A 15,634-nucleotide genomic window follows, 5' to 3' on the forward strand; every position below is an offset into this window, starting at 1 on the left:
CGATTGACCGGAAGAAAGAAAAAATATAATAACTTCCACCAAACCCCGATAAAAATAGGTAACCTCCAGTGTCACTCCCCCAAGGAAAAAATATCCGCCTGTGTAGACTATTTCAGCCACTTATTCAGAGCAAAATCGCCAGCGGACCCCATCTGGAACTCGGTGGTCGCCAATGCGGTCAGCGATAAAAGGCTGAGCTTGGAAGGTTCTTACCTTTGCTCCTTTTCTCCCAGGTGCCCGGCTGATGTAGTCAGAACAGGCCCGTTCGCCCTCTTCTTTACCTCCCTAGAAGAAGTTGAACTTGCAATCTCCCGGTGCAACAATAAAAAATCTTCGGGCCCCGATGGCATCTCGAACTTTGTTCTGCGGAAGTGTGCGCCTACCACCAGTGATCGGCTCGCCATCCTCTTCAGCAACTGCCTGAACAACGGCCACTTCCCGGTGGCTTGGAAATCCGCCCTCCTCATACCTATCCCTAAAAAGGGGTGCTCGGGCCATCTCAAAAATATGAGGCCCATCTCCCTTCTTTCCAATATCGGAAAAATCTTCGAACGTATCCTACTAAGTCACCTCAGTAGACACTACTCCGCCTCATCCCACTCAACCAATTCGGCTTCGAAAACCACAGATCCACCGAGCAGGCAATCATGTACCTACAAGACCATATCCTCAATCAACTGGAAAACAGGCATTGCACCGTAGCCTGCGCCTTAGACCTCGAAAAGGCATTTGATTCTGTTTGGAAAGAGGGATTGCTCTACAAACTAATCCAGTCCAATTGCCCCCTCCCCTTATTCAGAATCCTTGTATATTTCATCTCCAACAGAACTTGCCACGTGCGTTTCGATGGACCACGCTCCAGCGACTTCCCGGTAAATTCAGGAGTCCCTCAGGGATCTATTCTAGGCCCCAAACTTTTTGACATCTTCCTCCACGATAGTCCCCTTCCTCCCGTAAACTTATCCCTCACGACAACGGCAACTCAGACAGACCTTCTCCCGCCCTCTTCCCCCAACGACAATGATCCTCCCGCGACAGGAGGGATCCTCTTCGCCGATGACACCATCCTATATGCGAGTGGTCTCAGGCCCTCAATAGCCTCCCTCTCTCTCACAATATCCTAACCAATAGGGTCATCGCTTATTTCAACCGGTGGGCCCTCACCGTTAATTCCCTTAAGTCTGAGGTTATTTGCTTCAGAAACTCCAGTGAGAAATGCCACTGGCGCACAGTTCCAGAAAGCAAAAACCTGCAGTTACGCATTGCTAACCACACTCTCAAGCCGAAACCAAATATTAAATACCTGGGAATCTCCCTCAACAACAAACTCAAATCCAACCCCCACGTCAGATCTGCTATCGCCAAGGCCTCTAAGGCCTCAGCTGCCCTAAAAAACCTCCTCTCATCCCGGGCCCTGTACCCAGCGACCAAAACCCTTTTATACAAGACTCTCATTCATCCAATCCTGACCTACGGTTTCCCAGCATGGGCTACCATGTCTCCGAATGTAGCAAAAGCCCTCCAACGCTTTGAAAGGACGATACTCAGGAAATGCACGGCCAAATACAGAAGGCCAAACCTAAAATTCCACCAAAACTTTCTTCTGTACGACCTTTCCGGGGTTTGCCCCATAATTCCGCACATGATCAAGCTGTCGCGAGTCAGACTGAAAAAGTGACTGTCCCACCCTAACCCGCTGATAAAAAATCTCGCTAAACGCAATGCACTATTACGCGAACAGAGGTACTACGTGTCAGGGCTGATTCTCCTCTCGGACAGTAACTCTCCTCTCAACCACCACGCCTCCCCTCCCTCGTTCATCCCCTCCTTCTATCAAAACTCCTCCTCGGACTTTCACAGAGGCTAACCCCGTAAGCCCATTGTTCTGGCAGTCAATCCTCCGCGCAGATGTAGATCACCTACTATTATTTTTTTTCTTTACTTAGTACAGATTAAGACAATAGACACTAATTAGCCTATACATAATGTAATACCGCCAAGCATTAATTTCTTACCTAAATTAAGATCCCTCCTTCTACCAATTTAGCCCCACAATACATGCCCCGCCATCCCACAGCGCTTTTCATCTCTCCCCCCTTGGGTCACTGTCCTCGCACAGGCCCAAAACGAGTAAAAGGTAGCCCTTTCTCAGAATGCTAACACCATTGAGAAAGGACTGCGCTTTACTCCAATTCCGTTAATTAATCCTGTCCACCGGTGCCTAAAAACTCCCTTTCTCCCGTTTCCCAGTACGGAGTACTATTCTGTGTTGTTTGTTTAGTTTGTTTAGTCGTAAGTTATAAATTATTACTAGGTTTAAGCACAAGCTATGTCAAATGAGCACTGCCATGCACCACCTTCTCACTTTATAACATGTAACCGACTAGGCCGGATATCTCCGTAGGTTAGCGTTACATACTTAATTAGTCACGCTTGAGCTTTTAAGTTATTATTCCTTTGTACAACACATGTATTTCTTTTTTTTGATCAATAAATAAATTTGAAATCTGAAATCTCAGACCGTCAGCTGTTTCTGCGGCCATTGAATGCAGCGGTGGAAGCGAATTAATGTTGGCGCTAAGGTTTGCGCCTCCGATGTGCCACCACATTACACCGCCCACAGCTGAAACCGCGCGGGTTCATCGAAGCAAACCGTCCGCGTGATCCCGCCAATGGGGATCACCGGGCGAATCTGACCCTTCGTGGGCGCTCTTTCAAAACTCCGCGAAAAGAGTAGATTCGAATTATACTCCCTGGTCCGTGATGATGACGACTGGACCACCAAAGCGCAGAACCTACTCTCGACAGAGGGCCTCGGCACATGATTGCGATGTAATGTCTGACAGAGGTATTGCATCAGGCCATCGCGTAAACCTGTTGATGATTGTGAGGCAATACTTGAATGAAAGTATAAATCCCCATCATTCGAAAGCAGTGACTTTATTGCTATAAGTCTATATCGTGGTTAGATATACCTACCTAACAGTAACTAAGATCAACAAAGGGATCTGCTTAATAAAGGGGACACCTCATGACGAATAGAATTTTACAGTCATATTACCTGGCGTCAGAAAATGAAACGACACTTGTGACCAAATCGCAACGAATCTTCCTTAGGACACTAGATGAAATGGATTAAAAAACGAAAAAGATGGTTAGCAAAATAAATAAAGCATCAATAAAGGGTAGTTCCGAGACCATTCAAAATCAACAACCGCCTAAAACAAGAGGATACCCTATCATTCGTCGTCTTTAACCTGGTCCTGAAGAAAGTGATTCGCAATGCAGATGTCAATGCGAGAGGTACCATCCCCTTCAAATCGACCCAACTACTGGCCTATGCTGACGCTATTGACATTATGAGAAGAACAACCCGAGATGTACAGTCTACCTTCATCTAAATCGAGCAGGCGGCACGGAATCTTAGGATGCACATTAATGGCGGCAACGTCAGCGCCAAAAACCAAAGAACGAACAACATCGAATCGCACTGGTCAAACGAAAATAATAAAGATAGGAGACTACAACTTTGAGACCGTTGAAAATTTCTCCTATCTAGGGTCGAAAACCGCAACCGATAACAGCTATGACAATGAAATCCACGCATGATTGTTGGCTGCCAACAGAGCCTGTTTCAGCTTACAAAACTGTTCCGGTCGAAACGTCTCAGCATAGGGCCAAAACTCTTACTGTAAAAGACTATAATCTTACCATTGTATTCCTCAGAGACTTAGGTTCTTAGTAAAAAAAAATTACAAACTTTTGGCCACGTTCCAGAGGAGAGCCCTCCGAGGAATTTTTTGGCCCCCTACTTGAGAATGGACGATCCCGTAGTCTACATAACGCCGAAATCTGTGAGCAATACCACGATCGTCTGGTTGTGGATAAAATTCAACTCAAAAGGTTTCGGTAGGTGGGTCACCTAACCTATATGGATGAGGATGATCCAGCCCGGAAGGTCTATAAGGGAAATACCTATGGTAGAAAAAGAAGACGAATCATATCCTGCCTAAGATGGAACGATGACGTTGGTTAGGACGCCAGGCAGCTTTTATGGATATCGAATTGGTGGACCTCGACGCAAAACCGTGATGTCTGGAATTCCTTACTAAGGCAGGCCTAGACTGGATACCGGTTGTTGCTCCCTTGATGATGATGATGATGATGAAAGGGTAGTTCAGCTCCCTTGAAAGGCAGCGGTGAAACCTATATACTTGGCATATTCAACTCAATACTCCAAAAGGACACAAAAGTTGACGCCTAGCGCTTAATCAGCCTCTTACCCCTCCTCTACTTTGTACGTCCTTACTTCAGCTTTTAATAACGACAATACTATCCTCTATGTCTACATCAACCCCGCTGTTGTAACAAGAACTATTGGAGAATAGCATGCCAATCTAATCTCAGATATAAGATAGCTTAGTCTACTAGAAGCATTCTTCATCTTTACCATTTGTAGTGACCGCGGCTGCGCGACAGGAGCGGAATCTCATTCGGCTCTTTCTTAATTAATTTGCTTAAACAATGCATTTAATAGTGTGCAATTGCCTTAATGTTCGCCGCAGATTGCACATTATTGAATGCATTCGGGCGAATTGATCTTGACAAAAGGCGAATGATTTGCCGCATCCGCAGGCGCATGCGCATGTTGCCGCAACATTGCCTAGCGAGTGGAGAGGCGATGTAGCGAGAAGTGAAGCGGTGCAGTGAAAAAGAACGGGGAGTTGTGCTTGGTCTTTGTTGGAGGACAGAACGAAATAAGGAGTTTTTTTTTTGGAATCGAAGGAGAGGACAAAGAAGTTTTGGGATTGAAGTGAGGAAAAAGAGTTTTGGAATCGAAGGCAGAGGACAAAGAAGTTTTGGGATCGAAGGCAGAGAAAAGAGAAGTTTTTGGATCGAAGGAAGGAAATAGGAAGTTTTGGGATCGAAGGCAGAAGGAAATAGTAAGTTTTGGGAGCGACAGACAAAGGAAGTGAAGTTTTACAGAAGAAAGGGAGAGTGCTTTGTTGTGGCTAAGAATCCGTTGCGGACCCACGCATCGGAACAGACACGTTGGTTTTTAGTAATGAAGCGTGGGGGATCAAAGCGCTCAAAGGAGCGCTCATCTACGTCGATGGGAACGTGGGTCTATTAAGGTGGTAGTTATGGCCTGTATCAGGAGCAAACCTCTTTGGAATCCCAGTCGGGAATTGTGGATTAAATCGGTGTTTCTGTACCGCAGAGATGAAGGAGGTATTGATGATCGAAGCACTCGATAAGAGTCCAGACTGCGTGCAGTCAAATAAAGAGGATTTCTTCGCAAAGTAATACGAATCGTGGAGATGGTACAAAAGATCGACAAACCGGACAAACTGGAGGTAGACCGACCCCAGAGCTGAAAACGAAAATCTTATCAAGAAATGTGCAACAATTGTAAATCGCATGTGGCTCACAACTTTGGATGGAACTGGAAAAGTTCTCGAATCACTTTTCCTTCTACAGTCGGACATAGAAAGCGAAAGAAGACGGGCGAAAAAAAAAGCAATCGTGCTTTTCCCTGAGAATACCCTAAACACCAAACGAATAGCAAATAGTCCGTTGCAAGACGAATTGGAGAAAGAAGTGAAAGGAGGAAAGCAAATCTACAAAAGATTTCATTCAGGTTGTCTGAGGACATAAAAAAGAAGGCAAGGAGGTTAAGATGAGATAGAACCCTTCTGCTTGAAAGGGAGGAGGTTATGAATGGTGAAAGAAAAAGGCGAGAAAATAATGAAGGACTGTCGGGTTCGTTCATTGAATCGATGAAGGCAGGACTTTTGCTGAAGTTCTCAGTGATATTAAACTCGAAGACAGAGGAGCAGAAGTGAAGTGAAGTCGTCGTTGAATTAAACAATCGGAAAGTGTTCATTCTGTGACGTAGTCAAGGAATTACTAAGAAAGAATCTGAAACTTAGAATGTCTTAGAGAAAAGTCCCAAATGGAAGAAGCCGTGAGGTGTGAATGCCCAGAGGTGATCAACTTCCGGGTAATAATCACCTTAGCGAATTCTCGAGGCCAAAAAATCACACGTCTACAACCTGCCAGAGATCTGGCAGAAGAGATGCGGATAGATAGGTGACAAACCAAAGACTTGTAACAAAAGGAGAGCTAGGTTTTCTGAAAGAATTGGGCCTGAAGAAAGCGTTGCTCATTCTGCGAGGTTCAGTCCTTAGGGCAAAAGTGGAAAGGGTTTGGACACGGCTAACATGATCCGCATCCTACAAATCAACGGAAGCGCAGTTCGCTGCGGAAATGAAAGCTAATTTAATGCTAATCAGCATATAGTACCGGCATAACAAACCAGCCTCATTCCAAAGCTTGAAGGCTCTTCTCCAACAAGAGAAATCTTCGCAAGAATACGACGCAGTCCTTTCTACTCTACTATACACTGACGCTTTTTGCAAAAGATTGTATCGTAAGAGCCGGATGGAGACGGGGAGCATCGATCGACCTTATTTCTTATGGCATGTATAATGGAATTGGCCAGCAGCTTAATGTTGACACAGGGTGGCCCTCTGCGAACAGCATACTAAGAGAGGTGCTGAAGAACGTGGATAGATAAAGGCGCATTGCGTATTAGGTCAAGATTCTTTTTGTTAGATGAAGATTGAACTCAACCCGTAGACGAACTAGGTGGTAGAACTAAGGAATTCCCCTCGACCTCTCCCCTCCCGGGTGGATTCCCGAACTTTATCCTGTCTAAGGATTCCAGGTTCTGACAACGTGGAGAAGTTTAGTTAGTAGCCTGATGCGAAAAGTGAATAATCGGATCGTGCCCACAAAACAGCAAAAATAAATAAAAAATCCAATAAAAATCAGCTATAACTTTCATATGTGAAGCTTCTAAGCTTTGAGCTTGTTAAATTTACTGTCCTATCATCATCATCATCATTTTATAAATAGATAAAGTAATCAGTAACTTATAGTAATTTCCATTGGAGCAGTAACTAAGTTCATTTATCTAATATCAATTCCAGGGGCACCCAGGGCCGCATGGAGCGACAGGTTTAAAAGGTGAACCCGGACAGCCAGGAATACCAGGCTTAGCAGGGCCTCCAGGAGCGATAGGCAATAAAGGAGATAGAGGCTCACAAGGAGAAATAGGTCCAATTGGTCCACCTGGACCTCCAGGAACTGTATTATATTCCGATGCTAAAAATGTAACCGAATGCACTTGCCAAGCTGGTCCGCCTGGACAACCAGGACCACGAGGACCGGCAGGATTTGATGGCGAACCAGGATCACCTGGTGAACCCGGTACAGTAGGCCTAACAGGTCTTCCAGGTCAAGTAGGCGAAAAAGGTGAAAAGGGAGAGAAAGGACTTCGTGGACCAGCTGGTATTAAAGGTGATCGAGGACCGGAAGGACCGCCGGGACGAAGTATTTTTTCAGCAGATGGCCTCATGAATGGTACAAAGGTAATGTTATGAATTAAAGTTTGCTTTTTTGAGATTATTCTGTTGACTGTGATTCTAGTAATATGATAACATTATTTTCATTGTATCTAATTATATTGATACGTCCACTTTCAAGAGTTCTAAGAAGGACAAACGAATCATGTTTTTTTGCGAAAATCAAGCCATATAACTTCAGTTTCTTACGATTTTAAAATAATGAGGGTTTCATTAAAAGCAACGTAATGTCACAAAAAATCCCGACTCTCAGCAGATTCAATTTCTCGACGACAATATCCTCCATCAAACTGAAATGCACGATTTTAATTTACAGGGAGAGAAAGGAGACAGGGGCTTGAAAGGAAAACGAGGTAAACCAGGTCCTCAAGGACCAATGGGACCGCCAGGGCCTCCAGGACCGAAAGGACACAGCGGCGACACCGGGCTTCCAGGACCTTGGGCTGGGACGGTATGTAAAATTACTTCCAACTTGATTAAATTGATTGGCTAAGTCTTCTCTATTTTTTTCTCCCCATCCACACCGAAGACCCTTGTAAAAAACAGTTATTTTGTTCTTTCAGTTGAACAAAATAAATCCTTTGTTGTAAATTCTCTTCTTACCACCATCATTCCGAGTTCAATTTAATTTAGTTCATTCATTCAGTCTATTCTCTATTGCAACATTGCAATGCAAAATTAATTGTGGTTGGTTGCTCACCATTTTCCTACGATTCCCTTTTTAAGTTTTCTGTAGCCAGGACATTCTTCCCCAAGTTCCACTGTATAATTCATTTTCATCCATTGAATATTTCACCGAGACAATGTCTAAAAGTATTTTGTTGAAATTTTTTAGGGTCGACCTGGTCCACCAGGACCGAAAGGCGAAACTGGACAAAAAGGACAACGCGGTGAAGGGGTGAGTACATTGCGGACAATTGTATATAGCGTTGTGGGCGCGAAATGAAGTTTTTTCTTAGAAGATGCAACAAAAAAAATTGAATTGATTCATTATGGATATACGATAGGCAACTAATGACTATATTTAGATATATTCCACCCCCTAATGGAATATAGTGTACTTTTTAGAAATTCTGTTTGGGGTTCGACTAGTCCTAACCTTATTAAACCACCAATATTCCTCCCTTAATTGTAAAAATTAGTGAAGCGCCTGAAAGCGTTCTTGAAAGATTTTCCGAGAAAATCTCATCCCCAAAGTACTCAGAATCATCCCACTCAGTGCCAAGGTCCTTGACGACTTCTCCCTTTGATATTCCAAGGATGAAATTTTGGAAACTACTCACTCAAAAGTGCTTCACTGGATAGTTTTCTTCCTGACTGTAGTTAATTTTCGGACAGTGAGACATTTTTTTTCTACCCAGTTCCGGATGGTTTCTGTCTCTCCTTGAAATTTTCTCGATACCAAACAAATGGCCCCCGAGGGCATACTAAACTTGTGAACTGCAACTCCATTCTTAATTTTGCAAACAGAAGTACTTCAGATTTTATGTGGAAACTTTTCCCTTAGCGGTGAGGTGGTCGGCATGGATTGTGTATACGAGTATGTGTGTTTGTGATCTGAAATAATAGATTGGCGAACAGACCGTTAGTGGATTTTGAAGAGAGGAAACTTCCGATGCTGCAAGCAATCTACGGACTCCCATCGGAGGACTATGGTGGTACATAGTATGAACATCAAGGCTGAATGGTGAAGTGACTTATCACACCGTCAATGGAAATGGAAAATTATCTGTAAGGGATGATGACGCGCATCTCATTTACAATATGGAACAATGTAGAACAATATATTTAACAAATTTAGGTTATTCAATGCGGGGTTTGAAGGCTAGGACACTTTTTGAAAGAAAGCTAATCTGGTACCAAATAATCTATTATTTTGAGAATTAATAACTGACTAATAAACCATGTCAGTTCTCCTTGCATGTCAATGAAAATACATATGTCCCATGCAATATAGGACCTCTTTACGTCCTGCGGATTCTAAGTATTTTCTATTCACCTCGGAAAATACTGACCCCACGATAATTTCCTGCATCGTCACGATTACGACAGCTTCTTCTATCGACCTCGTATTACTTCTGGTATATGTCACGGCACCAACTTAAATATATCCTTTAACGTTTACTGGGCGTCAACAATGATGACTATGCGGAAATCTAAGGAGCAATTATTCCAGGCTCTCGTATTCGGCTCCTCGAGGCCTTCACAACTTTCCACCTCCATTCTCCTAATTTTTATTTATATACCGAGTCCTTTATTTTTACGTGCACATGGGAAATTATATCGCGAGTCATCCTGCATCATCGCCTCACCAACAAAACGATGGAGCCTGTCAAAGATTTATTGGCCCTCATGAGTAGCGGGTATGGAGGATTATTGCGGAATAGAAGAGACTATTTGCCGTTTATGAGAATGACAATGCCAATCAAAAAGATGTGAAGGAGGATCATCCGGTTGGCGTATATGAAGGAAACTGTTTAGGACTTAATAATGTTTATTTGAGAATTTCGCCCGGCACGGTAATGTTGTAACGGTCATGAAACAAAGAGTTAATCCTTAATGGAAATGGAAGCGGATGGAAGCACATAATATGTGTATATGGGGAGGAACATCAGGCTTCGTAAATTTTATATATTCTTGTGAATGAAGCTTTTATCAGAATAGAAAGTTGAGGATGTGAGGATATGTTGCTTGTCTTCTGCCCTATTTGGAAATGGTCCCCACCCTAACCCAGGACTGCATTCTTTATAGGGGGGAGTAACGAAAATTTGTAGAAGAAACCAGAAAAGCAGAAGAAATAATTCGGAACCGAACAGAATTAGTATCAAGCGGTAATAGAATCAGCAAGTAACCATTTGAATTTATTTATTTATTTATTTATTTAATGAGGACAATACACAGAAAGCAAATTTCTTATTACATATTGTCCTCAGAGGGAGGAGCAAGTAAATGGCATATTTTGCGCTTAAAGCTAGAGAGGGACATAGAGTCAAAGGAACCAAGCTGTAGGGCATTGTAGGACCGGCAAAACCTCGGGATCGGAGAGTGAAAGTAAATCTCGAGCTCGGCGAAGGGTACATCAAAAATGTCCGCATTACGTGTGTTATGAGACGAGGCGATACGGAGAGTAATATCCGAGTTGGCGGAGCAGTCCATCAGACCATTGCAGAGTTTGAAAAGAGTACACATATCAAGGAAGATACGGCGTTGCTGTAGGGAGGGGAGATTGAGGGTGCGAAGTCGTGACGGATAATCAACCCGTGGAAGGTTCTTTTTGTAAAAGAGGGTCCGGGTGAATTTGCGTTGTACAGCTTCAAGAGCGCGGCCGTCACGGATGCAGTAGGGGGACCAGACTACACAGCAATATTCAAGGATGTTTTTGACAAGGGAATTGAAGAGTGTTAAGGAGGGCTGGATTGAGGTAAAGTCGGACGAGGAACATAGGATAAAACCAGACATTTTGGAAGCTCTATTGATGATGTCAACGAAGTGGAAATTGAAACGAAGTTTATCGTCGAATATTACACCCAGGTCTTTGAAGGAGGTCAGTAGTGAAAGGGATTGACCACTGAGAGAATAGGAAAAGGATGATGGGGAGGGTTTAAGGGGATAGCGCATCCAGTGGCATTTGTTGACATTCAGTGTTAGCTTGTTGACCGAACACTAACGGGCTAAATTATCAAGGTTGGATTGTAAGAGAGCACAGTCCAATGGAGACGAAACAGAGGCAAACAATTTAAGGTCGTCTGCGTAAAGCAAATACGGACAGGTGAGGATGGAGGCGAGGTCATTGATAAAAAACAGGAAGAGTAGAGGGCCAAGTGTAGAGCCTTGGGGAACCCCAGAGGAAGGAGAGAAGGAACCAGATGAGTGACCATGAAAAGAAACTTTGCAGGAACGGTATGAGAGATAGGAGGAAAGCCAGGAGATGACTGAGGGAGGGAAATCTAGCGAAGAAAGTTTAGAGAGGAGAATGTTATGGTCAACGGTGCCAAAGGCTTTGGAGAAATCAGTATAAACAGCATGTACCTCCTGTCGTGAATTCAAGCGTTTAGCAACAAAGTTGGTAAAGACCAGAAGATTTGAAGCCGTTGATCTATGTTTCACGAAACCATGCTGCTCTTTGACAATGAGGTGACCGAAGTGCGCGGTCAACCAGTCGTTGACGTATCTTTCTAGGACTTTGGAGTAAGAGGAGAAAAGGGAAATGGGGCGGTAGTTCACAGCAAGGGAAGGGTCTCTGCTCTTGAGGATAGGAATGATAAGGGCCTCTTTCCAGAGACGGGGGAAAGTAGCATTCGTCTAGACTTTTGTTGTAGATTATACACAGGGGAAGGGAAATGTGTTTTCTACAGTTAAGGAGGAAGAGATTAGGAAGCCCATCGGGGCCAGGTCCGACATTGGGATCAAGGTTACCAATGAGGAACTCAACCAAGGAAGGCGTAAGGAGAGGAATGGCTAGTAATTCGGAGGAGTCTGTGGTTATGAAAGGTGAAGGGCTCGAGGGAGAAAACACTGAAGAGAAGTAGGTGCTGAGAAGGTCGCAGGATTGTTGTGGGGAGTTGGCAGTGGAGTCACCGAGGCTGATAGAAGAAGGGACAGATTGAGTTGGATTACGAGAGTTGCGAGCGTGAGACCAAAAGGGTTTTAATTTACCGCGGGCAAGGGCGGCTTCGACGCTAAATAGGTACCTTTTACGCGCTTTTCTGACCCTTGACTTCACAGTACATCGTATAGCTTTAAAGTGAGCAAGGCCGGCGTCATTTTTAGAAGCCCGAAACTTCTTCCTCAGTGTATGTTTCAAGCGAATGTTAATATGAAGTTCCGTTGTGAACCAAGTTGGGTAAGAACGTAGGCAGGGAGGGGAAGAAGGGACATAACAGGAGAGGAGATCAGAGAGGATATTGTAGAAGGTGTTAAGAGCTTGATCACACGATGAATTACTTAATATATGTACCCAGTTGAAAGACGCTAAAGCTGAGTTCAGACCGTCAAAATTGGCTTTGCGGAAGTTGAACTTAGTGGGTTTACGCTTGGTTTTGGGTTTTGAACGAGGGAGCTCCGCTTCAAATTCAACCGCGGGATGGTGAGCGTCGGTTTTTACATACGGGGATGTGCCAGGAAATAAAGAGAGGTGGCGCTCGGGGAGGTTAGAAAGGAAGAGATCGAGAGTGCGGCCCAAGGAGTTTTTGGTGGTATTGAAATTCAGGGCAGAGCAAGTATACATAAAGGAAGAAAGTGAGAGGGAAGAATGGGAGAGGTTGTTGGAAGGAATTGGAAGACTAGGATGATTAGGCCAGTTGAGCATGGGGAGGTTGAAATCTCCACAAAGGAAGAAAGGGAGGGAAGGGAATCTGACGGTAAGGAGTTCAGACAAACTGTCAAACAATTCTTCATACAGGTGAGAAGGGCTAGCACAATGGACATATACACAAGAAACACTGAACGGGAGGAAGTTGGGCGGGGAGACACGAAGAGCAACACAATCAAAAGGAAAGCCAGAGGAGGAGAAGACGAGTTCAGCGGGGAGTGAATCTTTTATAGCAATTAGGACTCCACCGCCAGTGGACTTACGAGAAGCATCCCGGTCCCTGTCACAACGGAAAGTGGAGTACCCTTCGGGGAGCTCGGAGTATAATATGGCATCGTCTAGCCAGGTTTCGGAGATACAGATGGCATGGTGTTGCTGAGCCAGCGCGGATAAATTGAAGGCCCCCAGCTTGGTTCTTAAACCCCTGACGTTCTGATAAAACAGACGGACAGTGAACATGGATCCAGTTATATAGCTCGGCGAGGCAGGCGGGTTGCCCTGAAATTTACCCACGAATTGGGGCGTTTATACGGCTTTATGAATACACCTTCAGGCCAGAAGGAAGGGTTGCCGAGGACATCAACTTCGTGCGGATAAGTAACCTTGAAAGATGCAATGACCCGGTCGGTGTTGTCGTCTTTTGTGAGTTTAATGCAGGACAGAGGAGAGAGTAAACCAACTTTGCTCCTTATATACTCCAGAACATCGTCCGAAGACGTTGTGAACGCTAGCCATTTCCCTAAGCCATCCTGAACCTATCTCGATAGAAGACGAAGTTAATTAACACTTAGCACCCATTGAGCTCGACTTAAAACTTCACCCAAAAAAAGTCCTAAAATGCCGAAAAAAGAGAGAATGGTAAAAAAACTAAAAAATAGGATCTCTTTGCCTTTCGTTCTTAAGATTATTTGTTCCTGACCCTTTGGAAAGGACTCCTCGCGCGCAAGAGAGATGATCTCAATATGTAAGGTACATAAGGGAAATAGGATGATCAGATAGAGGGAAGAGCTATCCCAAAATCTAAAAGACATTGGCTAAGGGGTCGTGAAGGTCAGCCCGCAAATATGGAAGCTCCATCAAAGTGCTCGGTTGACACATTCTTGTACATGTCATTTGTACAAAATCAACGTGATTCCGCACCGGATCTAAAAATGACAGATCGAGCAAGGGAATTCACGACGGCCAAACAAAGAAAACCACAACGCGAAATAAACCAGGAAAATAAAAAAAAAACCGCTCGACTATGCGCGTGAAGCCGTAAGTCTCCGGACCCGAGTGCCGCGATCGAGAGGGAAGATCCACGACGGATCACAGTCTCGATCCTTGCTTCTCCTGCCTCAGATGGTTATGGTGGCTTGGCCCCTAAGGTTCCTTGACATCCTCAGGCCATCATGTGAAGGGTGTCCCTAGTAAGGTTTTGCGGGGTCAAGGATGGGAAGGAACCTCAGGGGTTGCGCCTCAATAACCTACTGAAGCAGCAGAAACAACGATCGAGACTGTAATCCGTTGTGGATCTTCCATCTAGATCGCGGCACTCGAGTTCGGAGTCTTACGGCTCCACGCGGGCGGTCAAGCCGTTTTTTTAATTTTCCAGGTTTTCCCCGCGTTCTGATTTATTTAGTTAGGCCTTCGCAAATTCTTTTATTCGTTGTGTTGTGCGGACCCACACATCGGTATAGACACGTTGATTTTGTACAAATGACATGTAAAGCGCTCAAATCTCCCACCACATTCCCTAACCTGTCTAGCACAGAGGCATGAAAGAACGTGTCAACCAAGCACTTTGATGAAGCTTCAGTATTTGCGGGCTGACCTTCACGGTTAATTAGCCAATGTCTTTTAGGTTTTCGGATAGCTCTTCCCTCTCGGTTGTCTTCGACCATTCAGGATGGTCGTTTGATAATCCTACTACCCTCATGTTCATTACAAATGGCGCCCAATATGGTGCCCGACATTTCCTGGATTCAGGCCCAGGATTCTTATTCACAGGTTTCTTGAATCAGTGGAAGATAGTCTAATCAATAGATTCTCAACATTGTTCCCGGCTAGGCTCCACGTACACTCGGCTTCACATTTCTAGTTTTAGATTTCACGCCCTTTTCCTCGAAAGCGAGTGTTCCTAAGCCTCAATTTCCTTTCCCATCTTGTAAAGTAGAGTTTCCTGCCCTATCCTTGGTAGAACATGAAAGCTAGTCGTTTGTTTTGTTTGTATTTGAGACTTAACTTCTCGTAGGTAATTGCCTTCCAGAAGTCTCTGGATCTACGGGCCTTTGCAGCTATATGCTGAAATGTATTGCCGTCCGTCTGTACTTCTGAGGAGTGCCCTTCGCTACCTATATGTGAAACCGCTATCTCTTCGTTTCAGAATTTGAAAAACAAAATATTCTTCTGAGTGTAATTTTGCGATTATTTTCAATTATCTGAAATAATAAAAACTTGTTGTTTCTTTTTCGTTGGTGTCTCTACTTCTTGCAAATACCGATATTTCGGGAACTACTTATTCCCTTCATCAGTGCTAACAAGTTTGTCCTAACAAAACCGACGTTCAGAGGCAAAATTCTCTATTTTCCGGCTAGTATGGATCGCGAGCTGCGTAAGAGAGAGGAACGTCTCGCAAGCAGGCTCAGTCACCAATTGCACAGCTATTCTGCCGAATATGTGTGTGCTGACCTAAAGAACATCTCAGGAAATTCTCAGTCCGGTCTGCTAGAATTGTCGGCAGATTGGACATTTGTTTGGAGACTGTTTGGAGAATCCCAAAGTCATTTGGTTGGGTTGCGGGCGCTCGAACACACGTAAGCCCGTATGTCCAAAATGTCGACTTCCAGCGCCCAGCTCCAGTTAGCAGGGCGTTCCTGCATTGGACGCACGTGACTTCGCAGGCATTGTAACA

At 44.4% G+C, this 15,634-nt stretch overlaps 1 protein-coding gene across 19 annotated transcripts in view; it reads left to right on the forward strand.

Moving 5' to 3' along the window:
* Positions 1-15,634, forward strand: part of LOC119650384 (collagen alpha-1(XVIII) chain) — a 768,837-nt gene that overhangs the window by 581,550 nt on the left and 171,653 nt on the right. For all 19 annotated transcript variants that reach the window (XM_038053124.1, XM_038053126.1, XM_038053129.1 and 16 more), the window contains 3 exons: positions 6,996-7,436; positions 7,747-7,881; positions 8,266-8,328. In XM_038053124.1, the coding sequence (XP_037909052.1) occupies positions 6,996-7,436; positions 7,747-7,881; positions 8,266-8,328 (639 nt within the window). The remainder of the gene's footprint in view (positions 1-6,995; positions 7,437-7,746; positions 7,882-8,265; positions 8,329-15,634) is intronic.

The sequence above is a fragment of the Hermetia illucens genome, chromosome 2 (assembly GCF_905115235.1).
Source record: "Hermetia illucens chromosome 2, iHerIll2.2.curated.20191125, whole genome shotgun sequence".
In the NCBI taxonomy this organism is placed as follows: domain Eukaryota; kingdom Metazoa; phylum Arthropoda; class Insecta; order Diptera; family Stratiomyidae; genus Hermetia; species Hermetia illucens.